Consider the following 24949-nt stretch of genomic DNA (forward strand, 5'->3'; position numbering starts at 1 on the left):
AGTAGTTTAAAATGATATTTAAAAAGAAAAAAAATGGTTGGAGCATCAACAATAATAATAATGATAATAAAGAAAATTATATATCTGCTGGTCTAATACATCAACAGTGTCCTCTGGTGGTGGTATGGATTTAGAAGATGTCCTGTCTGTTGAGTCCAAGTGTCCCAGATTTATGTTGCTCTGCCAAAATGCCTTGACATCTGCCAGACACAATTGTGCTCGGCTGTCTCAAAAGGTGGCAGCAATGTGGCAAGCATTTGCAAGGAATTTGAGGTTGCTGATGTGGGGAGAGAAAATTGAGTCTCCAATGATTTGATGGTACCCCATTAGGCCATTTTATTCTTCTGTCTATCAAGAAAACCCCCTCCAGTTTTATGTCACAATAAATGTATCATTATTACCTGAAAGAATTCTTGTATTCACATTCAGCAAGTCAGCTCATGCTTGCAGATCTAACAGTTTGTGTAATAGTGATTAACAGTCAGAAGAGTGACTATATGAAATATTAGCCATGCTCCAGTTTTGTTTCCTCTGACTAGCTGTTCTTTGCATCCACAGTACAGCATAAACTTTTGACTGATCCTGAATATCTGTCTCTCTCCTTCTTCATACCACGCTACCTCACATCTGTTTCCTTCCATTTCTTTATTTCTTCTGCTGTGATTTTAAGAAGGTTTCTCTCAGTGTGTGTGTGTGTGTGTGTGTGTGGGCTGGTAGCCGAGTCATCCCAAATGACCTTGCATCCTCGTTATTCTTTGCAGCCAGGCACTTCAAAGCAAGCTGTGGGACGGCAGAGCAGAAATGACGACGCAGTGTCTGATCTCACACTGATTCCCGCTCAGGCTGAAACATTCATGGATGCTGCTTGTTCGTGCGAATACAGTCAACATTATTACTAGGGTAGGACGAAGAGAGCCTCAAAAGAGTACGATGTGTTTCCAGCAATGTAAATAATTCAGAACATCTTGCAACACATTTACTAATGTCACTCAGAAGTAATTCAGCAGGCTTCCCACTACAGCTGAGACATGCTCGTAAAATGAAGGAACAAGTATGATCCTGCTTGAGGAGCTTGGTGGAGTGAGCTGAGTTATGAATGTTGGATGGGACTGATTTCAGTAAAAGGGTTAATGGATTAGAAGGTGCTTCTAGTCATGATTGGAGTAAAAGATGTGGGCACTATCCTTATTTAGCAGATTGTCATTTATGGCTCTTTAATACTGCCTCTTTGGCATTTCCCCAGGCATCCAGCAGGGACGGTTTTATGAGGCGTGGTTTTTATTCAGCAGCAACTCTACGGATAAAACTTGTGGCACACCAACACACCTCCACATCTTATTTCACACATATTTCTTGAGCTCGCTCCATCTGCCTACTCTCTCGATTTGACAGACCTGACATGGAAGTTGTAAGCCCTGTTTCTGTGCAATAGCTGGTTGTGGTCTGTGCTGCCGAGTGCCTGGCACATCCCAGCACCTCTGCCTCAGGAGATAACGCCATTTGAATTGTATACCTCAGCCCACAGAGTGCTACACTGGATATTATCATCAAATGGGCAGCAGCTCGTAGAGTGTGACACCCGAGTAATATCTGATGTCTAATGCGAGTCGAAGAGTCAACCTGTTTTCAGTGTATGTGCGTGATGAGTGTGTCTTGTCTGTGTTGAGGGAGGGCCCTGGATTTGGTGTTAGGCAGTGGTTAAAGCAGCTGCAATGCAAGACAAGGACAAAGTGGGCCAATATTTTCTGCAGCTCTTATCAAGTAATTACCAATTCACCCATGAAATACCAGCATAGTAGTAGTACACTGGTGATGGTGGAAAGCCGACATAGGTCATCTTGTAATTATGACTCCTTCCTTCTGCCTTTATTGTCTCTGCATAATCAGCTCCATCAGGGCTGAAATAATTGATTCCCCATTTATGCTAATAGTATGGATCTGGAGTGTAGAGGAGCAAATACTCAGCCATGTTGTCTTTCGGGCCTGACATTTAGAATGAAATGAGGAAAGGGTTAGATTCCAGCTCGACAGCTGGATGTTTTTGCTCTGGCCTGGGTGACAGCCTTGAGTAAAAGCACCAGGCTGCACTTGTACTAACCAGACCAGACACTGAACAGGAACAAGACCTTCAGATGTGTTTCATCGCTGCCTGTTCAGGGACCTTTACTATTGTGCATCAACTGATGGAGGTAAATTAGATCGCACTCATGCATGCAGAGCCCAACCAATTAATCCCCCCACCAACCAGGCTGTGTGAGGCTCCAGACTCACAGAGACAAACCTTATCCAAACAGGCTCTCCGGCTCACCCACAGAGACGCATATGGGCAGATTTAAAGACAGGCATATTTGCATATACACCTACAGTCCAAACAACCACATGCCAAAACAAGCAGTCATGAAAACTTGTGATTTTTTTTTTTGCACAAGATTAATGTACAACTAAATTACTGAAATTTAAGTAGTCTAACTTTACTCCACAAAACTCTATAGGTGTGTTATTTAAATCTAAAACGGCTATTCTGAATACTGTCATACTTTTCTTCCCTCTAAAACATTCTGGTTCAGTTTGGTCCTTTCAGACATAATTTCTAAATCAGAGGTTTCTGTAACTTGATGGAGAAATTTAAGATTGTGTGAACGCAATCTTTTTGTGAACAGTTTTAATCAACCTACCTAACGTTTGGCTGATGTGAGAAAATCCTTGTCAAAAAGCTAAATTACCTTCCACAGACCCTTGTCATTCAGTGGCAATGTCACAAAAACACCTGACAAAAGCTTCACGAAAACACATCAGATCATTGCCTCACAACTACCCCTGAATCCCTCAGTACTTTAATGTCAATCACCTGTCAGGTCGTGGCTGATAGGCTGCCAGCAGCCCAGCAGGCTGCCTGTGGCAGAAAAAGGTAGCCCTCATGTATTGGAATTAAACTTTTCCAGTTACTATTCATGACATGAGCAAATTACTTATGTGCCCAGTGTTTTCTCCATGGAAAGCCATTGTGAAAATGTATTAGATGTCACAAAAAGACATTAAATGTCACTTTGATGGACAAAAGGGATTGTGAGGCTGTGTAAACATCTGAGTCCATCTTAGTGTGCACTCCATTTCATGAAATTTGCTTCAACTGTCAGCCACCAAATTTCACCATGCCAAATGGGCATGCCATATGATGCTGCCATATTGTACTCTGGACAGCATTACCCTCAGAGAAATCCCTTTTAACACAACCAACATGGTGGAGAAAGAGGACATGACTGCTCTATCTCATTCTTCCCTGCCACTCACACAGCACACACATCAATCACAGTCCGTCAGCCTCGATTCCAAGCAGCTCCTTGGATGCAATTTGTCACAGGTCCTTAGGCGCTGACATGCTTCTAAAAGGCTCAACTAATCTGCCTAAGATAACAGTCTTAGATTTCCTTGGTGGGCGTTAATCAAAACGATCTGCTCTGTGTCCAAGAAATGACCACTGGTCACTTAGAGGTTGGGTGTAATTAAGCACATTGTTAAGCTAATATGAACAGATGAGCACAGAGACTCTTTTTTTTTTTAATGACAATGTAAAAGGCTGTACTTTCATAAAACTAAAAAACTAACAAAAGGAATGTTTTTTTCAAAACAGGTAAAATAAGGCACCGTTGGCAACAAGGCAAAGGTGAAAGTGAGTTCAAATGTTCACTCAAAGTGCTCATTCTACTTATTAATATATCAACTTTGAATATCTTCTCACATTCCTGAACTCACCTTTAGGATGAACACTTCAATCCCATAACAGATTACTCATGAATAAGAGCCTGCATTATTCAGTGGCTGGTGTTACATTCACCAGCCAAATGCCTCCGCCTGCATGGTGAAAGGATACTTGAGCAAAGAGGATACATGCCCCCCCTTCAAGAGCAATTGCCATTCTCAGTGAGCCCTCCAAGGGAGCAAACTGCTGCGAGGTGGGTGTGATGGGCCCAATTTAATGCTCCATTATGCAAATTGATCATCTCAATTGACCATCACTCGGATGATGGGATGGGTTGACTGGGTGCTGGGGAAGGTGGTGGTGGGGACGGGGGTGTCTTAAATCTTTACAAAAACATCGCACCAAAGTCCCAGGTGCTAAAAATACACCAGGTGAGTAAAAACATGAGGAAATGCACCTCACCTTACACCGATGAGGCATGACGGAATTGAGTGACAGCAAGTTAATGGCTGCTTTGGTGACCTCTCTAACAACCGGTTGGACTTAAAAGTCACCTGTCTTGTCGTCTTCAGAAAGCTATCAGGATGTAAGGGTGAAAAACAGCATTTGCATTATGAGCTTCAGCTCTATGATATTTTCACACTTTTACACACGTCAGGTGTGGTTTTCCACTTTGACTTTTCTACACTGGCTCTCCTTTTGGTAATTCCATGATTAAGAATAAATAAGAGGAGCCAAGAGGGGGCTATTTCCATCCATTTCAATCTTACTTAGATTTGACAAATTACGCATTGTAGGGAACACAAATTAAGTTAAATATTCTTTACTTAATAGGGGTATTTTCAGTGTGCTTATACCCCCTGTGACCCTGCAGAATCACAAGACACACTTGACTTTCCCTCAGAATGCACATTGCATAGGAAAGTCAGAGTATGGGCGAATTAATTTTGTCAGTGCCTAATTGCATTTATTGCCCATGCCTAGCACCTCCTAATCCTGGATTATGATGATGCATTAACAGCTGTGACTGGCTGTTTACAAGGAATTTATTAGCTGGTGTCAACATAACGAGACAAATTCCACCTATCACATTAATCACCACACTCCCAGGACTATGTCACTGTCAAGAGTAGAGCCAGATGACGCAAAGGCCAAGGCTGCTCTGGAGCTGCTTCCCATTTTCTTGCATTAGGCGTTGTTATGCGGCAATCAGATTACCTCCTCAGTAACTGTCAGCCCGGCAGCAACTTGGAGACATGAAACTTCAAGCGAATAAAGAGCAATGGATTGTTGGTGGGGTTACAGATAACAGGAGAATAATTGTGGGATCAAATACACGGTTCAGTGCATCAAACCACAAAAACAATTTTCTCAAGATAATGCTTCTAATAGAAGTCGGGTCACTTAATTACACTTTGAGCTTTGGTTATTGTGAGCCCATCTCTTCTTCCTTTTACACTGTGTACGTGTCAATTTCCCACACAAAACAACCTCACTCATTCATTTTGCACCTTCTGGTACGACAAAAGGCAGACCTTAGTGTGGTGGACTATCAAATACATTAGGAATAATGAAACTGTGGTGTTGGTGTCATGACACTTCATAAATGGTCTGATCAACTCTTCAACATCCCCACTATTATTATTATCAAAAGAGCATCAACAGCAATTGCATAGAAATAACTACTTGTTATGACATGTTTTATCACATAACTGATCCTTATGCTTAACTGTGCAAGGTTGATAGTATTTTATAATGATCATTTTCCCTTTCAGAGTACCCAGAAGTGATGTGCAACTACTATACAGAAGACTGACAGACCATACCAACTTTGAGAGATTTTGAGAGAACTGGGGTTTAGATATTGCATTTTGTTCAGTCACACAGGAACCATCAAGAGAGATCGCCTCTCACCTTGTAAGCACTGTATCTGTGCAATTGTCTGATTCCATTTGAAGAACGATGACTGGACTCTGTGCCAACATCATTCCTTCAACTGTCTGGCTTGTCATGATCTGCTGGACTTGACACATGGATACTGTCAGCGAAGGAAACAGAAGATCACTGAAGTTTAAAGATTTATGGTCGTCACTAAAGAGCATGATTTTAATTTTGTTTTCTAAAAATGAAAAGAGCACCTTAGCGAGGCAACACCTCTCAGAAGTAAAGATGAGAAAAGGTCAAGCAATCTGCAAAAGGAATTTTTCCTCAAAATAAAAAGACTTTGAATATTCCATTGTCTACAGTACATAGTATCATAAAAAGATTGTGAGAATCTGGTGGCACCTCTGTGGTGAAAAGATACAACTGAAAATCAGTATTGGATGTTTATGATCTTTGGGTTTAGGTGATACGGCACCAAATCCAGGCATTATTTTGTTTGGAACTCACTGCGCAGGCTCTGGAGCACTTCCAGAAATATTTTCTGTGAACACAGAACTTTAACCTGCATTTGTGGATAGCACAGTGAATTATTATGCACAGAAGAAATTTTATTGGCCAAAGCTCATTTAAAACGGACAGAAGCAAAGTGGAAAACTTTTCCATTATGTGTGATATATGTGATCATACCAATTATAATTTTGAATTCATTTTGGAAATCATGGGCGCTGTGTCCTCCTGACTGAAGAAGAGAAGAACCATTTGGATTGTTATCAACGCTAAGTACAGACTAAGTACAGTAAAGCTTGTATCTGTCATGATATGGGTGTGCATTAGTGACAATGGAACTGGTAAATTGCACATCTGGAGAGGTACCATCAATGCTGAAAGGTATGTAGAGGTCTTGGAGCACCATATGCCCCCATTCAACTTTTTCAGAGAACACCATGTATATTTCAGAGAGACTCTGCTTCATACTGCATCTGTTACAACAGCATGGTTACGTAGGCAGCATACAAAGATTCAGGTTCCCTGAAACTTTTTTTAACCAGCTGAAACGACTGGCGCATCATAAAATGCAAAATACAACAAAGACAACCCAGGACTGTTGAGCAGCTAGAATCCTACGTCAGACATGAATGGGACAACATTCATCTGCCAAAGGCCCAACGACTTGTCTCCCCAGTTCCCAGATGTTTACAGGCTCATGTTAAAAGTTGAGGGGATACACAGTGGTAAACATGGCCCTTTCCCCACATTTTTTAGATGTGTCGCTTCCATCGAATTCAAGATGAGCCAATATATGTAATGAACAGCAAAAATGTCATTTGTGCAAAATGTGTTGTTTTGTTTGTTCATTTGTTAATAAAACATTTGTTAATGAGATTTGCAAATCATTGCATACTATTTTTTCTTCCCACTTTACACAGTGTCCCAACTCTTTTGGAATAGATGTTGTTTAAAGTGAACACAGATTACATTTAAATTAACAGTTTAAAAAAAAGAGAAATGGTTTCAAACAAACTGCCTCTATAGTTGAATGCTCAGCAATAAGTGCTCTAATGCACTTACACAATCAAAACTGATGATCTAGAGCAAGTTGTTCCATCTTGTATTTTATTACCACTAAACACCAGATTTATTACTTTCAAATTTTGCACGCCATATCACGTTTTGTGGACTGTTTTAACAAGAAGTGGTGATACTGGACAGTGAAATTCATGCTCTCTGGTTCCCAAAATGAATGTGCTTTAGTGATAAGGACCGGATGAGAGGACAGAAGATACAGCACAATGCAGTGGCACATCTCCCGGCACAAGCTGTTTCACTGTGCAGTAGTCTGCGTTATATAATTCTGATGGGGTTTTCTGGCACCTTACACTCCACCTACTGAAGGTGTGAACTCATACGGCTACCTCTCTTGCTGTGCTGGACTGTACACTGACATATGTGCAGAGAGCAATGAGATACACAAACACTTTCCGCAAACGATATCCAATCAACAAATAGTACCCAACCTTATTTTTGTTTGGCATTTGAGAAAAACATTGCTGCCCCCCCCCCCCCCCCTTGATTAATGCTGGGTCATGATGATGAAGACAGTGGATGTGCCACCAGCTTCCAACTGTTCACCCTCACCCTGCCTCTTCCCTGTGGAAGAGCTCTCTGCCATCTGTCAGTACTGGAAAGTCATGGTGGCTTGCAGCAGGTTTTTCCAAACCTACATACACGGCTGCCTTTTCCCTGTCACACACTCCGCTGTGCATGAACCTTTCAGCCGTAACCAGCCACTGGGCTAGAAAACAGTGTAAGTCAAGCCAAAGCCTCATTTATATCCATGAAAAAGTTCTCTTAGTAGTGTTATTGTCCCAGGATATAATCACATGGTGGGTCAAACTTGGCCAGAAAGGGACACAGTGAAGTTAAGAAAGCATGACATCACTTCAGTATAATTGAATGTTGTTTACCTAAGTACTATTTAATTGCCTGATTCGTCTCTGAATCTCTCATGCAACTCTAGGCTGCAAATGAGCACAGCATTGGCAATGTCTCCTTATTAGTTATTCATGGTTTCATTTGCTTCATACGTTCCCTCATTCTTTCTTAGTAATGCTGACGGCTACCGTAGAGTAAATCCTCAGCCAAGATCTGTGAGCAGATAGAAAAGAGTCTTTTTTTTGTGGAAAAACAGGTGAAGTAAACAGATCTCAAAGAGTGCATGTAGGGGGTCTTTTTCCATACAATATGAAACTCATAGGCTCCATGTATTATATCCTGAATTATACAGAGGAAGGTCTGAAAATAATTTCCTGTAACAGCAAGAGACTAAATCAAAAAACATGCTTCTCTCTCCTCTTGAATCTTATCTTTCCTGGCCCTTAGTCCTAATAAATCTTGTGAGGGCTCATAAATCAAGTACGTGTCCACCTAACAGATACATGATGACTATAACAATGTATGATTAAAAAATATCTTGTTCAGTTCATCTTCAGCGAACTTAATTAAATAAACCCATCTGGACCAAGACTTGAGAGACATGCCTCAGCAATGTCATTTCACCCCGGTCAAAAATGGGCAAAAGGAAACCGAGAGCAAAGGAAAGAAAATAAAAGACTCAAGCTGAAATATCCTACTGAAACACCTACTGGCATGGCTTCAGGGTCACACACCAGCTGTGGCAGCAACCTCCAGGGGTCTTTGTTCTTGACCGAAAGGGTGGATGAGGTGGTTCTTGAACAGCTTGGAATCTAAATTGTAGCAGTTGTTAAGTTTTACCACACAGTGAATTACTATCATTTTAGCCTTTCTTTCACCCTCATTGATGAATTATCTGTTGGCAACATATGACCCGCTACTTTCTGAATGTTAACTAGCCTAATATTCATTGTTTTGTATCAAAGGACCGTTCTCTCAAGGAAGACGTTTTTTTTTCTAAGTATCTTAAGAAAAATTAAGGAAACCTTCAGACCTGAACTCCAGAATTGGTTTAACTTAATGACAAGCTTCATAAATACATTTTCCCAGGAGATATTAATCTGAAAATTATCCTTTTTTTTTATATCATCTTTGCATGAATGTTAGCTACTTATATAACTGTATGATTTCAGTAGAAACCATTTAACAACCACACAAGGGTGTTTGTCTCACAGTCTCTTTTCCCTACTGGAAGTTAATTTGAGAGATTAATAAAATCAATCTGTCAATCTACTGACTCCTAATGAGGAGATACTTGGACGACCCTTATAATTAGGCACACGTGTATAAACACAGGTAGCAACATACATGGCTCAGACACAACATTTAGAGCCAACACATTAAGAGATTAAATGAATATCTCTGATCTTCTTGCATCAGCAATGTGATGCTAGGCTGGAAAAGATGGCAATTCACCATGTCACAACCAAAGAACTACTTACAGACACCTAAAAGGACAGCAAAGAGTCCAACTCCAAACTCCTGCGATCCCAATGCTGTCGAGCATCTACTGGTTATGCCCCACCCTGCAGCTCACAGGACCCAAAGGATCATCTGCCAGGGTCCTTGTGACAGACATTACAAGACACCCTCATTAAAAGCTTTTGAATAGAGGCCTAATGATGCCTTAGTTGTCCTATTGTAAAAATGGCACTAAAAATAGAACGGAGCATGCATAATCCAAAATCTATCTTTATTTTCCCATTTTTTTATGAGGTTCCATAAGTTGGACATTTACATATAAGCACACACAGAGAGACTAGCACTAGTGATGTAACTTTTTCCCCTCACCGTAACCTTAGACAGCCCCGATCACGATTAAAAAGTAACTGTCAAAGAGCAGACAAAGCCAAATAAAACAGTAGGCTCTGAAGAAATGCAGCGTTAAATATTGGTTGTTAATTGCCATCTAGTGGCCAATGCTTACCTTGCAAAACAACAGAACTGGTCAAATAAGGATTTTACACTGCTAAATTTGAATCCTCAATTTTTGAAATAATTAACAACGTGAGTAGATGTAATGGTGCTCATTATTCAAAATAAATTTGAAATAAGCCAGGCTAAAATATTGTAACCTGGAGAACCCTTGCCTAACGCTCAACATCTTCTTTAATATTGGTCAATGAGGCCTTACTCCCTCTTTGTGAAATATCCACAAAAGTGATACAACTGTAATATGATTGATTCGTAATGTGTCCGATATTCAAAAGCTGATTAAATGACCATGTTTTATTGTATAATGTCTCTGTAGACTGAGCTGATCTTTGACTGATAAGCACCAATTTATTGTTAACCTTTATTTAATGAGTACACAACACAGAGAATATTAATACATTTGGAGTAAACTATTAGTTGGATACAACTCTCATTGTGTATGTAGTGCACGTTCCTCTAAAGATGACTTGTCCTTTGTCAAAGTGCCATTTGGGTGTTTTCAGAAATATCTCATGTAGAATATTTTTCTACGAGCTTATTAATACAGTTAACAGCTTACGTCTGTTTATGCAATGCAATACAAAGTAGTTCCTCGGTACATACCTGTCCGATGTTTGACAATTTCTAGCGTGTAAATAACTTATGACAATATCATTTCTTAAAATGAAGGAGAGTGGCGTTGGAGATTTACGACCCAGTGAAAAGTCCCTGAAAGCAGCAGCGGTGGGAGGCTAACTGCTGCTGAACACAGTTAGCATAGTTAGCATACCTCCGTGTCAGCCAGCCATCAGGCACGAACATGTCAGGAAAAAGTTTCCGAGTCAGCGATGGAGATTGGATTTGTCCAGATAAAAAGTAAGGTCACACACATAATCAATACTGCATTGTACGCTTTGTGGGTTAAATGTAGCCGCAGAAGTATGGTTAATTTAATGATAATGCTAACTGTCTGACAGTAGTTAGCTTAGGCCTCCTACCATTTTGCCAATGCTAATGCTTGCGAGTTAAGCAAAGAAAGTAACTTTCACTTTTACTTATAACTTATGTCGCCCATCTGTATGCATAATAAACACAATGAGTCAACTGCACACTTACGATTAGGGACCTATCTGAATTTACATGTTAAAGTTTGGTTGTTAATACAGGCGGTACCTTACAAGTTAGCATGTTAGCTGTCTGCCGCTCGTGTGGGTTGGAGTAAGTGTCTTCACTCACTACTGTGGGTGGTGTTTACCATGTTGTCGTGACTGAAGTGCCTTTATTCAAAGGCATCTCTATCGCGTTCCTTTTTTAACTTCGCCAAACAAGTGGCGGACAAGCGTAGACGGCTGCAAATGTTGGTGGGAAGGCTTTTGAAACGTTAGACGAGGACAGGAGGACCGCTAGCTAATGGTGTGGCACATGGAGAGAGGAGAATAATCCCACTTTTTGCAGCACACTCAATTCATGCTCACATTTTAAACTTATTCATTTTGCTTTTTCAGGTGTGGAAATGTGAATTTTGCTCGGAGAACAAGCTGCAACAGATGTGGCAGAGGTGAACCTTTTGTTTTGCTCTGTGTGATATTTAATGTATCCCGAAGAAGCTCAATGCACTCATTAAAAAAAAAAGAAACAATTCTTTTTGTTTCCATAGAGAAAACCACAGAAGCAAAGATGATGAAAGCAGGAGGAACAGAAATTGGGAAAACTCTTGCTGAGAAGAGCAGAGGCCTCTTCAGTGCCAATGATTGGCAATGCAAAACGTAGGTGATGATTGTAGACTTGCTGGAGAGATTGTTGTCACAAAGTCTGACGCATGTGACGCAAATATGACCCACAGGAGCATGTAGTCTGACTTATTTATTCAATCAAAAGCATTACTAGCCATTCTTCCAGTGGCAAAACACGTTTCCTTTAGTTTTCTAACATTTAAACTAGTTCATTATTTTTCTGTTTGCTTTCATAAAGATGTGGAAATGTGAACTGGGCTAGACGATCAGAATGCAACATGTGCAACACTCCGAAATATGCCAAGCTTGAAGAGAGAACAGGTAACCCAATAATTAATTAAAAAAAAATTTGGAATCAATCAATATTTGTTTTTTTTTATGCCCATCAGCTTCTTTTTTTCTTCCCTGTGATGTTTAAGGTTATGGTGGAGGTTTTAATGAAAGGGAAAATGTGGAGTATATTGAAAGGGAGGAATCTGATGGTGAATATGATGAGGTGAGCACCCTATGATCGGAAAAAAAGGGAAGAAAAAATATTTCAGTCTCATTACAAATATGATAACAAGATGTTTGCCTTGGCAGAGGGCTGAATCAAGTGGTTGTGTTTGTCATGTTTATCCACAGTTTGGTAGGAAAAAGAAGAAGTTCCGCGGGAAGAGCAACAGCACGTCATCCTCCAAAGAAACCGAAAAAAAGGAAGTACCAAAAGTTGAAGACGAGGAGGAAGATGATGATGACGAAGATGGTGACGTGTCTAAATACAAATTGGACGTAAGATCAGTGATTGAATGTGTAAAAATCTGATATGTTGCGCTGGCAGCCAGCGAAATATAAAGAACTTAAAAACCACTCCTATCCAGGACGACGAAGACGACGACGACAACAAGAAGAAGAACAAAGATGATGATGATGATGATGGTGATGACGACGACGACGACGAAGATGGCGACCTGTCAAAGTACGACCTAGTTGCCAGTGATGATGAGGAAAAACCAGCTAAGAAAAAGGACAGCCGCTCCGGTTCGTCCCGCTCCCGTTCTTCCTCCCGCTCCTCCAGCTCCAGTTCTCGGTCGAGGTCCAGGTAAAAGGGTACAGGTCAAGGGTAACTCCGGGCAAAATGTCAGTATCAGCTCAATCTTCCTTCTGATTTTAATGATCAGCATCAATTACATTTGCTGTTTTGCCGACTTGTTGTTGTTTTTGTCCTCCTTTTCTGAACCCCTCCCTGTTTGCAATGTAAGAAACCTGATGTGTAGATTCACTGCTCTGTTTTCTGGGTTTTGACATCTCTTTGACTAAAGATGGGACGATTGCATTGTTTTAATTTTTTTTTTTATGTGTTTATTGTTTGGCTTTCAAGAAATTCCTGAATTTTGCTTTTGCCCTTACTGTTGGTTCATGTGCACATGAATGCACATAGTTGTGTCCCTATGTTTAGAAAATATTGGAAAGGTTTTATTTTTTCTTTTTCAGGTCCCGCTCTAGAAGCTCTTCCAGTTCCAGATCTGGATCTCGCTCGAGGTCTCACTCCAGGTGAATGAGGTGACATGCACTCTCTTGCTTTAGAGAGTGTATGTATGGGGCAGAAAGCTCCAGAACAGTCGTACTCCTAAGCTCACATTTTTAGCAGAGACTGCATAGTTCTTTCTATTGATGCACGTTTCTTTAGCTCTGAGAGCACAAATAGTACAAGTCTTGACTAGCTTGATTGAGCTTTACTGCTACAGCGCTCAGGTCTCCAGAATGACATCTGGGGTATTTATCACGCCTCTCTCAGGAGTGTTACCCGCTTGATCCGGTATATTGAAAAGCAGCTCAATATTTACTAGATTTAAAGCCACTTTGAGGACACTTAATCACTAACCAGTACAGCATAAGTTTGGTTCAAACTTTCTCAGTACTATTAATTCATAGTTAAGTACTCCTAAGCAGAGAAGCCTGATAAATATCTACACTGGTGAGACCCCGATTGGATTTTACTGACTTTAGTGCTTGGTTTATCCCTCCAAAAGATCCAGCTCCAGGTCTGGAAAGGGCTCCTCTCCCCGGAAGAGGTCCCGCTCACCCTCCTCCTCACCTGAGAGGAAACAGAAGCGCAGTCGCTCCAGGTCCTCATCTGGAGGGAGAAAACGGAGGCGTTCTAGATCACGTTCGTCCGAAAGGTTTGGGTTTCTGTGGAATACCACAATGGCACTGATTATTACTAGCCATCTGTTGGCTCGCTTATGGGATTTCAGATTCACATACTGATGTTCACACTTTGCCATGTTGTAATACTTTTCACATGTGGTGACCTTGCTTCATGTATACGTGATGTGCACATGGCCGAGCCCGCTGACCGTGTCGTTCTTCCCACGATGTTTGTGTGATTTCAGGCGCAGCGGCCACTCATCTGGATCCTCCCATTCTGGCTCCAGTTCAAAAAAGAAGTAACTTTCTTACGGCCTTTAATCCACGAAAAGGAATCTTAGTGGAATTGCATGTTATGTTGCAAAGAAAACAACCACATCCCTTCAGTATGCTGTTCATTGTCATAAAGTCCTTAAAGTCTTACTTCTGCTCAAGAGCAACAGGCGCCTTGACTTCACCCTGTCTTTACCTACATGCTCCCTTTTTAAAGCCACTTACATCAAATGTTTGTAACAATAGGTGTCCAATAAATATAAATGTTTGGTCCTAAAAGAAAACAAGATGTACTGTGTAGAGGGTGTATTCCATTGGAAACTTATTTTGCTTGATATCTTCCCAAAAACATTAAGATCTTCACATCTGTGGGTAAATTTGAGCAAAATCTATTTTTTTTTATTTTATTTTTCAATTGAAAGTGAATTACGTAAGCATCCATTTAAAAATAGCTGAGATGTAGCTATGAGTTTTGGCCGTTTCCTATGTTTTGTATTTTTCAAGGTAAGTATTTTACTTTTTGCTCGTTTTAGTTGAATGGCAGTAAACGCAACATTCTTTGGTGTAGATTTTAAGTGTACTTCATTCTTTACACAATTGTTGCCTATTAAACCAATTTGTACTCGGCTATTCTTTTGTAGTTGGGGGAAACGATTAACTTTTTTTTAAATTTTATTTTGTGCTCCACTTAAATTTGGTAAGAACAGCTGAAACTTAATGGTAAAATGTGGCCGTACAGTCTTTTTATTGGTAAAAATCAACTAAAATGTACACATGTAAATAAAATACTGTCAACATTGCCTCTTTGTGATAGTGCTTAATTATACACTGAGGATGGTAGGTGTTTATGAACCTGGAAATCTGCAGTGATTTGATATTTATTCTGACCAGTTCCCACCATGGCGTGTTGAGCTTTTAAAAGGAATTAGGACTTTGTTATGAAGTGATAATGTTTCTGAAGGTAAGTTAAGCACAAACATGAAGTCAGATTGAACACAAATGCTTTAAGTTTGGAGATCAGCCTTATTTCAGAAAGAGTATGATGCCATGAAAAGAATTGACTCAATGTTGCAAATCAGCTGGGGAGGTTTTAGGATGATATTGCCTACAAATTTTACTTTTCACTTTCAATGCCTGGCCTTTAAGTTGCCAACGTTTAGCCGAACTAAGCTAGCAAAGCTAATATTACAATTAAGTAACTTCACCCTCTAACGTCTCTCTTAAAGTTAATATTTATACAATTTTAAATGAACAGCACGTTGTCATTTTTATATTGCCATTGCATTTCCTCAAAGTTGTGTTGTACTTCACATGATGGTCAACAGGTGGCAGGTTGTTGCTTCTCAGCTCAGCAGGACTGCCTACCCTGGTGAAGAATAAATGCCTGGTACATTCATACTGGTCTTGAGTGTACATGCAGTCAGACTAATCCTGGGTACACTTAAAGTGTGGCAATGATAAGTCGAGTTGAAGTTTACTATCTAGGAGCAACTAGTTTTGTACCAAGTATATTTCAGTTGTAAATAAACTGTAAAAAGGCAGAATATGGAGTGCATTACTTAGTACACTTATGTACTAGCTTGCATGCTTGATGTCATGATAATGTTATTTAATCAATAGTGTGCCCAATCGTACTTAGGGCACATGTCTATTGATAAGTAAGCCAGTATAGCTACTTGGTTATTACTTTATGGGTTACAATGCAAGTGTAAAAAGTGCACTTAAAATTACGCTGAATCGTTATTTGAAATATGCTTGAACCTTTGGTTATTAAATATGAAGAAAATGTAATGTGGTAGCCTACAAACAATTCAAAGCGTGACAGCGTTATGAAAAATAGTTTAAAGCGGAACAGCTTCTCATATATCTCTAGATGGTACGATGGCAATATATTGTTGAGAATGTGAATAAATGTGAAATATAATAATGATAGTGATGAAACGTGAGAACATAGGCTATGATTTTAATACATTTAATTAAAGTAGACTACTCTGGCTCACCACTGTGAGCTGCTGTCAGATGGAATGGCAGTTGTATAGTCAAAGTACCTGTGATCATGTTTTTTTAATATATGTTCCCGTTTGAGTGGATTGAAAAAGCCTCATGATAAGAGTAACGTGCGCATAATTTCCGATAGAAAATGCATAGCCTAACTGATTACCCTATATTTGGATTACCCTTTCTCTTTGATAACCAGCCATTGCCTGAATATGTTATACACGTCTCCTCATCCTGCATGTCATGCTTCTGCTTTCACATGCTTAAAGAATATTTTTCATTACTTTTCCCAAGCTGAAAGGGTGCATCGGAGCTTCGTTTGTTTCCCAATGTCATCACGTGCGTCTGCCTGTATCGCTTCAATAGCTTTTCTTGTTGGTCAGTATATTGTTTCTCAAGGAGTACTTGGATAATGTTTCACTCTCAATTGCCACAACCTGTGCTTGAAGAAGTGCAAATTCAATCAAATGAAACATACGAACAGAGAACACTGTATGCGTTTTATAGCTTTATTATTTTGTTGATTTAAACCAGGCAGCTGTGCGCTTCCTGTGGATTCCAAGTAGTCCCGCCTACAGATTGTAAAGGGCTGACGCGCTTTTACGCACCGCATTCTTGGAGAAGCTGGGAGCACAAGATGATGATCAGGAGGGATATTCGCTGCTTACGTTTTCTGAAAGAATGACTATAGACAGTTCTGATTCTCTCGGGAGCCTGACAACCACTAAAACAGTCGAAGAGATGGTGGGCTCCAACGTCTCCAGTTTGCGCGAAAGCAATATCACCAATAATTCCAATTGTGGAACTGTATCTGTTGGATTCCCAATTACCATGATGGTGACTGGCATGGTTGGCAACTCTTTAGCTCTTATTCTGGTGTATATATCTTATAGGAAAAAGGAAAATAGAAGGAAAAAGTCTTTTTTGCTTTGTATTGGATCACTGGCGTTGACTGACCTGTTCGGGCAGCTTACGACAAGTCCAGTTGTGATATCAGTCTACCGGGCTGGTCTGAAATGGGAACTTATCGACCCATCTGACAAGCTATGCGCCTATTTTGGTGTGTGCATGACAACTTTTGGACTGTGCGCTCTCTTTTTGGCAAGTGCCATGGCGATGGAAAGGGCCTTGGCGATAACAAATCCCCACTGGTACTCGAATCACATGAGGACAAGTGTGACCAAGCAAACTTTGGCTGTCATATGGTGTCTGGTTTTGCTGTTTGCTTTGCTGCCCATTGCAGGGATCGGTAAATACACGCGCCAGTGGCCAGGCACCTGGTGCTTCATCAGCACGGGGGACAGCGATGTCCCGGGTAATATGTTTTTCGCCATCACTTTCGCTGCTCTTGGGATTTTCTCTCTGCTTGTGACACTCTCTTGCAATGTAATGACGATCCGGGGTTTAATTATCCGATGTAAAACAAAGTCTGGCACGTCTCAGTCTTCAAAGCAGTGGGAACGTCTCACCACGGAGACCGTCATACAGTTGTTAGGGATTATGTGCGTCCTGATTATATGCTGGTCTCCTCTTCTGGTACGTTTTTACGTGTGAGTGTGAGTGTGTTTGTGTGACTGCAGCCTATACTTACATATGTTTTAATGATGCAGAATTACTTCATACAGAAGCTTTGTAGAGTGACAGCCCTTTAATTAATGTGAATTTAGAAAACCCTCATTTAAATGTAATATTAAAGGACACTTTAACAGGTGCCTTAACGAACAGATCAAGAGCTCTGTTTCTCTGGAGATGCTCCATCTCTTGTTTGCAGGCCAATGAAAGATTGTGAGGGCAGACACTGCAACAGCAAACAACTTTATGTTCTCAAATCACTTACCTCTCAGTTTATGTATCTTCTATCTGAATCCACTCACATAGAATCCACACTTCATGTAAAAAAAAAAAACATGGCTATATCATGTGTGATCCCTTTCAAATACTGCTGCCAATCGACATTAAGGAGTAATCCACTTAGGAGTCCTGTTTGGGGCTCTGCTCAGTGTACTATGAGGTCATGCACTGTCAGTCACATTTAATATTTCCATCAAGAATATTAATAGAAGCCACAGCACTGTGGCAGCCACAGACTGTGAACACTGTTGTTCTTAAGTTTATTTGATAGAAACTGGAACTAGTTTCAGTTACATAATGTATTAATGTTAAATGAGACTGCATCAAAAATACTTAAAGATCTGTCCAAACACAGGTGCTGATGCTGAGGATGATCTCCAGCAAGGTGTCCTCCCATGAATGTAATCCATCACTAAAGCCCAATCACATGTCCAGTCGGGATGTCCATCTAGACTGCAACTTCTTTCTGACAGCGATACGTCTGGCCTCGCTCAACCAGATCCTGGACCCGTGGGTCTATCTGCTCCTGCGTGAGATCCTCCTGCGCAAGTTCTGTATCATGGCTAACGCTGTCTCCAACTGCTCCCTCGAGGAGAAGGAGAAGGAGACTCAGACAGCGCTGGATGCCCTTAACAAGCAGGACCAAGACAGCAGCAACCTTTGTAAATCATAAAGTAACTAAGTCAACCTTTGACAGTAATTTCTATTTTATGACTCTATGGCTGGAAGCGCTTTCAAGGATACAAAATTGTCTGGAAATGAAAATGGGAATGGGAAACAAAGGAATGATTATCCTTCACACAAAGATTTTGTGTTATGGGATCCAAGTCTACATTTGTTATGCTTACAACATATTCCATTGAAAGTCACCAAACCAGCACGTGGATGCATGACCGTGTCATCTCCTGCATATGGCTGCTGTGCGGCCACCATGAACTCTTTAATTGCCACTTTTAGTAACATCGTACGTTAGACCCAAGACCTGAATGTAGGTGACTTCATACTGACAAGCTATTTGAAGCCATAAGCTAACTTAACAACACTTCTTTTGTAAATGTTTGTGAATTAAGAAAAAAAACCCCATCTAAATTCATGTAAATAACTATAAATATCTTTGTTATATCTCAAACGAAACATACGTTTTGTTAAAAAGAAAATGAAAAGGAAGAATAAGTGTTTAATCAGATGAAAAAAGCAAAACTGGAGCCAGTTGTTGATTAAATGGTTATTAATGTCTGTAATATCAATTTTGTTGCTTCTGTGCTGGATTCTGATGATGCTACCTGCCGAATATCACTTGATGTAAATCTAATGTATAGCCTACTGCATGTGGCGCAGATCGGCTAGCAGCCAGGACTGTGAAATGTGAACCTGTATGTTTGTTGCCTGTTTCCCTCTTGAAAATGAAACACACAGGTAAATCGTTGTGTGGCTACTTTCTCAGCAATTTTCTCTTCGTCGTACCAACAAAGCCAGTCTTGTCAAAGTATGAAAGTGTAAAATCCCCGTCAGTTCAACTGAGTAGAATGTATTCATGCTAAGTGGGGCCTACTTTCACCAGCCAGATCATAATGATTTCTTGTGATGAATTTTCATTGACCAGATACTTTGGGGAAAAAACAGCAGATTACAGCAAATGTTTTAACTTTTAGGAATTTTGAAGGTCCTGTTCAAATATCCACAACATAGATAGCACAGCAGAATAAGAATATTTTTAGGAACCATTTGAAGTTGTTAATACAACCTCACATACTGCTATAATTACATATGGTGGAAAAAGCACTCGGGAGTTATACCTGCAGGTACAACAGGCCGAATGGTTCAGAGTAGGGAGTCCTACCTTAAGGGAAAATCCCTTGTCATTTGATGCCATGAAATGAAACACAAATGGCAAAAATATATCCATAAGCGACATTGTGAAATGTGTTTCAAGTGGCATTTTTATTTGTACACAACGCTATGATGTCACTTTAGTTTCTTTTGATGTTTCTCACTTTGGGCAGTTTGATTGTGTCTTTAGCATTCCACCATTTTTTTCGATGTCAGCTAAATTCAGTCTTTCTAACTCCAGTGCTACTCCAAATACACTCAATTATTCATAGCCTTTAACACACAAAGTGCCATTTGTCAAAGGTCTAGGATGAAATCAATGTAGCTTCTAATGAGATGGTTTGCTCTTAGTGCCAACTTTCTAAATGTATAAGGGACAGATCACCACTGATCAAAGTGGTGTGAATCGGATCTTTTTATGCCAAGTTTGTCATAAGTAGCATAATCTGATCTGTTGTGTGGATATTTTCATCAAGGTTGGTAAAAGACACTTCAAGCTGCCGTCTCTCCTCACAGCAAACCTACAACCCTGACTTGTCAGCACATCATCCAACAAAATTGGGCTAATGTGCGCCTTCTGCCGTGCCTGGTCCTTGCTTTGCCTTTCAACTCTGAGAAGGCTCAGTGATAATGGCCCTTTCGGAAATTGTTATCTCTGAAAGCCATGTGAAATATGAGCTTTTTCTGTTGCCATGCATCTGTTCATCTGCCTGCAAAGACATAAGAGATGTAGGGTTTATCATGTTTTGGTTGTGAAGACGCTCCCTTTTCGCTTTAGTGGCTCACTGAAATGATTAACCTTGTTTATACCTCAGCAATGAATCAGTTTCACAAACATCTGAGTGGTATCAGTTTTTAACTGAGTGAATTATGACATTAATTGATCTTGTGGTCGTGCATTAAATACATTTATCACGAGCATATGTCCATCTTGTTCAGCAGTTAATATAAACTTAACCAGTCTCCTTCATTTTTGCATTTAAAACCATGAATATTCACTCACAACTTACTGCAAGAAATCAGCTTCCTCTCAAATCTGCATCATGTAATTATTTCAGTCCTCTGAAGCTTCCTGCTCATCAACACAGGCAAAATAATTACAGTTAGGAAATAAGCTTAAAGCTAACTGGCCATGTGGTTGTGAGTTTTCCTGAGAAAAACATCCCACCCAACCCCCACAGTGGAAAGGAAAATGGAAAAATAGTTCATTCAAACATAATACAGTCCTTAATGGATCCAGTAAAAGCCAGCATAATATTTAGAGAGCGCATTTCCTGTCGCTCTTCAGCACAGTTTCACTTATGAATTTTGTATGTCCAATTGATCCAAGGGCACAACAGAGTAATAGGAGATGAAGATATCAGCAAGTTGTTTTATTGATTCACACGCCTCAAAGGCGATAATGGGTCATTTTTTACTTTATTAAGAAGTGTGCAAGAACTGGAGTCGCGCCCTGCAACAAACACATTGTTGCAGGATGTAAGCAATACACGAGCCTCTTAAAGAAAACTCCATTTGTTTTGATTTGTGTTAGGACCTGGCCATTTCAGCAGAGAATTACACACAACAGACCTGCACCAGCATTGCTGAGAGGGCGATTGTATAATGATTTTATGAGGCTCGAAATGCCAGTTGGCTCCCTCTCACTCACCCATATCACTAATGGATGGAAGTGATTTAATGTTTGCATCGTGAGCTTGATTTCTTCAGGATTTCTAGATAAGTAAGAGAATGTCTCTTATAAAAGTTTGCTTGATTAACATTTGGTAGGTGAACATGACCACAGTTACTACAACACACGATCAACCTACGCAATATCAATTTAAAAAGTCAATTTCCTTGGTAATTCCAAACTACAGTACTTACTAAATCCATTTGTATAATCATCTCACTGCAACATAACAAAAACAAACTCTGCTATCTGTCAGCCTGAAGCATCCACTTTCCAGTTCTGGAAACTTTCCTCTGCTTTTTGAATAAAGATGTTGTGCCTAACACAGTCACAGCATATAAATGACGGATAAGTTAAACAATGCCATTTCTTCAGTGTCATTGTTCAGAAACTTTGTTTAAAAGCTTAATTTTCATAACTGACGTCCTGTACAGGCACAAAAAAGTAACATTCATTGTATTCACTACTTGGTAATACAAGCTTGTACATGATAAGTACTTCTGAAGTCTATGTTGGGAGCACATGCTGGTGTCACGTGTGCACACAGAAACAGGTTTGGTTCACCAGCCAACGTTCCACTGCTGAAAGCAAATAGTTGTACATCTTCTTGTGTTCACCTGATGCCTATGCTTTCGATGTCAAACAATAACTCTGCATGCAAAGATTTAAGTTTCAACAAATTCTCCCAAAAATTCTGGGACACGATTCTCAGACGAGGGCTACCACTACACTCCTGCTGTGCGCTTGTTGTTTTCTCCCTATGTTCAGCTGAGCAATGCTACAAATGTTGCAGCCTTTTGTATTTTGTTCTCCAAATATTTAACATATCTGTTGTAGATAGGCTTATGTAACATGTTGCTGAGATGAAAATAGAAATAGCTATCTACCAATCAAAGTGTCCTTTTGGTACATTATGTCTTTGTCCTCTACTTGACGTGTGTCAGTGCAACATGCAACACATTTTTCAGTCATTCTGTAACAGTGTTGTTGGCTTATGCAGATATGCAATGTTGTAATTCCATTAAAAGAAGTAAAGATACTCTCAATATGTGTTGGGCTCAAGCACACTTGGTTATTAAACATTTATGCGTCTTTTTGTCACCTTAATTAATGAGTGGTGCAAAGTCTAGCCAGCTGACAAAGCAATGTGTTGAAGAAACAGACAGAACGAGGCATCCTGTTCCAAGACTACCACGTAACCTTGATTTTTGTCTGGCAAGGGATCTTTGTTGGACGGCAAACTGTAATGAATGTGAAAAGCAGAAATCAAAGGAGACAATAACCATAACTGCTCTTCCTGAGAGAAAAGTCCTCAAAACATAATTCCATGATAACCAACAAGAACAGAGGAAACAAAACAAAAAGAATCAACAAAAAAATGGAGATCTAAATACTTTTTTAATATCTTCTTTTATTTGCAAAAATTGTTCGACAAATGAGGATGAGGTCATCGTTTGCTGATAAATGTATCTGATATTGTGAAAAGCATGAACAGGCTTCTGTTGTTTGTTAAGCTGAGGCCATGTGTTTCCTATGGGCCAATAAACATATTATTGTGGCAACAGTGTACGTCTAAATGATTTGTTTACATGAATTTTGACAAGAGGTATAAAGGTAAGAGTAAGGTTTTTGGAGCGAATGCAATTTAGAATTAAATTCATTGTGAATTCAACATACTGTATACTTCAAGAATGGTGATAGTAACTAAATTGTTTCACATCCATGGATCTATCCTACACTAATAAGGTAGTATGTTTAATCCGAATTGGCTTGCTGCTGAGTTCCTAAGAGGTGGACATACTGTAAGCTGCATCAGTATTCAAAGCTGTGCCCAGCACCATTAGAGAATAAGAGCTTGGTGAACAATTAAAAAACACTCAGTTTTATCTTGTTAGAACCAGGTTAGGACACCTCTCATTCGGGTGCTGGAAGTACTCTTAGGTGTTTTTGTTCTATCTTAATATAATTTTTAAGCCAGGAGAAGACCTCAATGCCTCAATGCAAACACGTGAATGCTGGGATTAAGTAAACAAAGACTTTTTCATTTAAAAAAGTATTTAACAAAAGTTGTAGCAGATATCAGAACAGCCAAAACAACAGATGAAGCCTAAGTAGCAAAACAGACAGGGTACACATCCCTGCACCTTCAACACGTTGATAAAAGGCAGGATCTGGGCTGTTATGTTTTTAGAAACAAATTCTAACCCCACAATATGAGTGTTAATGCATAAACTAAGATTCCTCTGACCAGCCAATGGTTTTCCAGTCTCCCATTGTTCACTTTTGGACAGCAACCTATTCATTGTAACCTTATTTGTCTTTTCAGCTGACAGGAGTGGCAACCTGTGTGGTCTCCTGTCGCTGTGGTCCATCTGCTACTAGATATGAATTGTTATGCTTTCAGATATGATCTTCTGCAGACTTTTATTGTAAAAGATAATTGTAGTCGAGTAGCTTGAACCAGTTTGGCTTTTCCTTTGGTCTTGGAACACTTTGTGTAAACCCTGTGTGATGGTTGTGCATGACAATCTCAGTAGGTTAGCAGTTTTTTAAACGCTTAAATCACATTTATTCCCCTTTTAAATGTTTGTCTTGTCTCGTCTTCATTCCTGCATAAGTTTATATCACAGGATTGGCTGATTAGAGGTTGGCTTTTGAATGAGTGCATGAGCACGTGCAACATACGATAAGGCCGACATTTGTTCACAGTCCTTTTTGCATGATTCTTTTGTATTGTTTTGTTTTCAGTTACAAATGAGCCCTATTGAGTAATCAGACAACAAATCCTTAATATGCACCTTTCAATGTACATTGGACTCTGAAAGCACAGAGAAATGGTTGTCAAGGTAACTGCCCAAGCTCGTCATCACAAGCCTGGGAATTAAATTGTGAATTGTCTTCTTTTACTTTTTCTTTTTCTTATGTAGCAGTTTGTTGATTGTCTTGATTATCTTAGTGTTTATTTTCAAGCCTTCAAACATTTCTAAAACCTATACAAAGTTTAGAGATGAAGTCTTAAAGTAGTATGCACATGCTATGTGCTGGTGTCAAAAGGATGGAGGTTTGAGGTAGAATGCGAAGAGGTCAGCACACTATTCTTTACATTTGTGTCATCTGTGATTAATTTGTCAGCCTGAATTCAACCAGTCATGAATTGTGTAGATTACCCGCCTCGGCCTCCCTGCTCTGCACACCATGTAGTCATTTTATGGCGAAGTGAGAGCACAGTCTGCATCTGATAAATTCAAGCGGGCCCATTAAAAGCTCAAGTGTCCCATTATTCATCACAGTTAAGTGTAATCGACTGAGTTTTTATATTCTTTAGAGAAAACACAAGGAGAGATAATCTCATTGACACGTTTATATGACTTTTAAGCATAAAATCACCTGAAAATTGTATTTTAACAGAGAAAATTAAAACGTATTTTTCTATTTGTTTGCTGTATTTTGATTATCTTGTTTTTGCTGAAGTGGGAGTGTGTCCATTAAAAT

At 39.8% G+C, this 24949-nt stretch overlaps 2 protein-coding genes across 3 annotated transcripts; both read left to right on the forward strand.

Moving 5' to 3' along the window:
• Positions 1-10716: 10716 nt before the first annotated feature.
• On the forward strand, positions 10717-14906 carry zranb2 (zinc finger, RAN-binding domain containing 2). Of its 2 annotated transcripts, XM_075485505.1 has the most exons (10): positions 10718-10846; positions 11476-11528; positions 11628-11736; positions 11942-12024; positions 12123-12199; positions 12328-12474; positions 12564-12784; positions 13177-13236; positions 13716-13865; positions 14079-14906. In XM_075485505.1, the coding sequence occupies exons 1-10, from the start codon at positions 10791-10793 to the stop codon at positions 14134-14136; spliced, it is 1014 nt and encodes a 337-aa protein (XP_075341620.1). In that variant the 5' UTR covers positions 10718-10790; the 3' UTR covers positions 14137-14906. The 2 variants fall into 2 exon arrangements, with proteins under 2 accessions (XP_075341619.1, XP_075341620.1); XM_075485504.1 differs by having other exon boundaries at positions 10717-10846; positions 13716-14906.
• Positions 14907-16687: 1781 nt separating this feature from the next.
• On the forward strand, positions 16688-22503 carry ptger3 (prostaglandin E receptor 3 (subtype EP3)). The gene is made up of 2 exons (XM_075485506.1): positions 16688-17640; positions 18311-22503. The coding sequence occupies exons 1-2, from the start codon at positions 16786-16788 to the stop codon at positions 18626-18628; spliced, it is 1173 nt and encodes a 390-aa protein (XP_075341621.1). The 5' UTR covers positions 16688-16785; the 3' UTR covers positions 18629-22503.
• The last annotated feature ends 2446 nt before the right edge of the window (positions 22504-24949 follow it).

The sequence above is a fragment of the Odontesthes bonariensis genome, chromosome 15, assembly GCF_027942865.1.
Source record: "Odontesthes bonariensis isolate fOdoBon6 chromosome 15, fOdoBon6.hap1, whole genome shotgun sequence".
In the NCBI taxonomy this organism is placed as follows: domain Eukaryota; kingdom Metazoa; phylum Chordata; class Actinopteri; order Atheriniformes; family Atherinopsidae; genus Odontesthes; species Odontesthes bonariensis.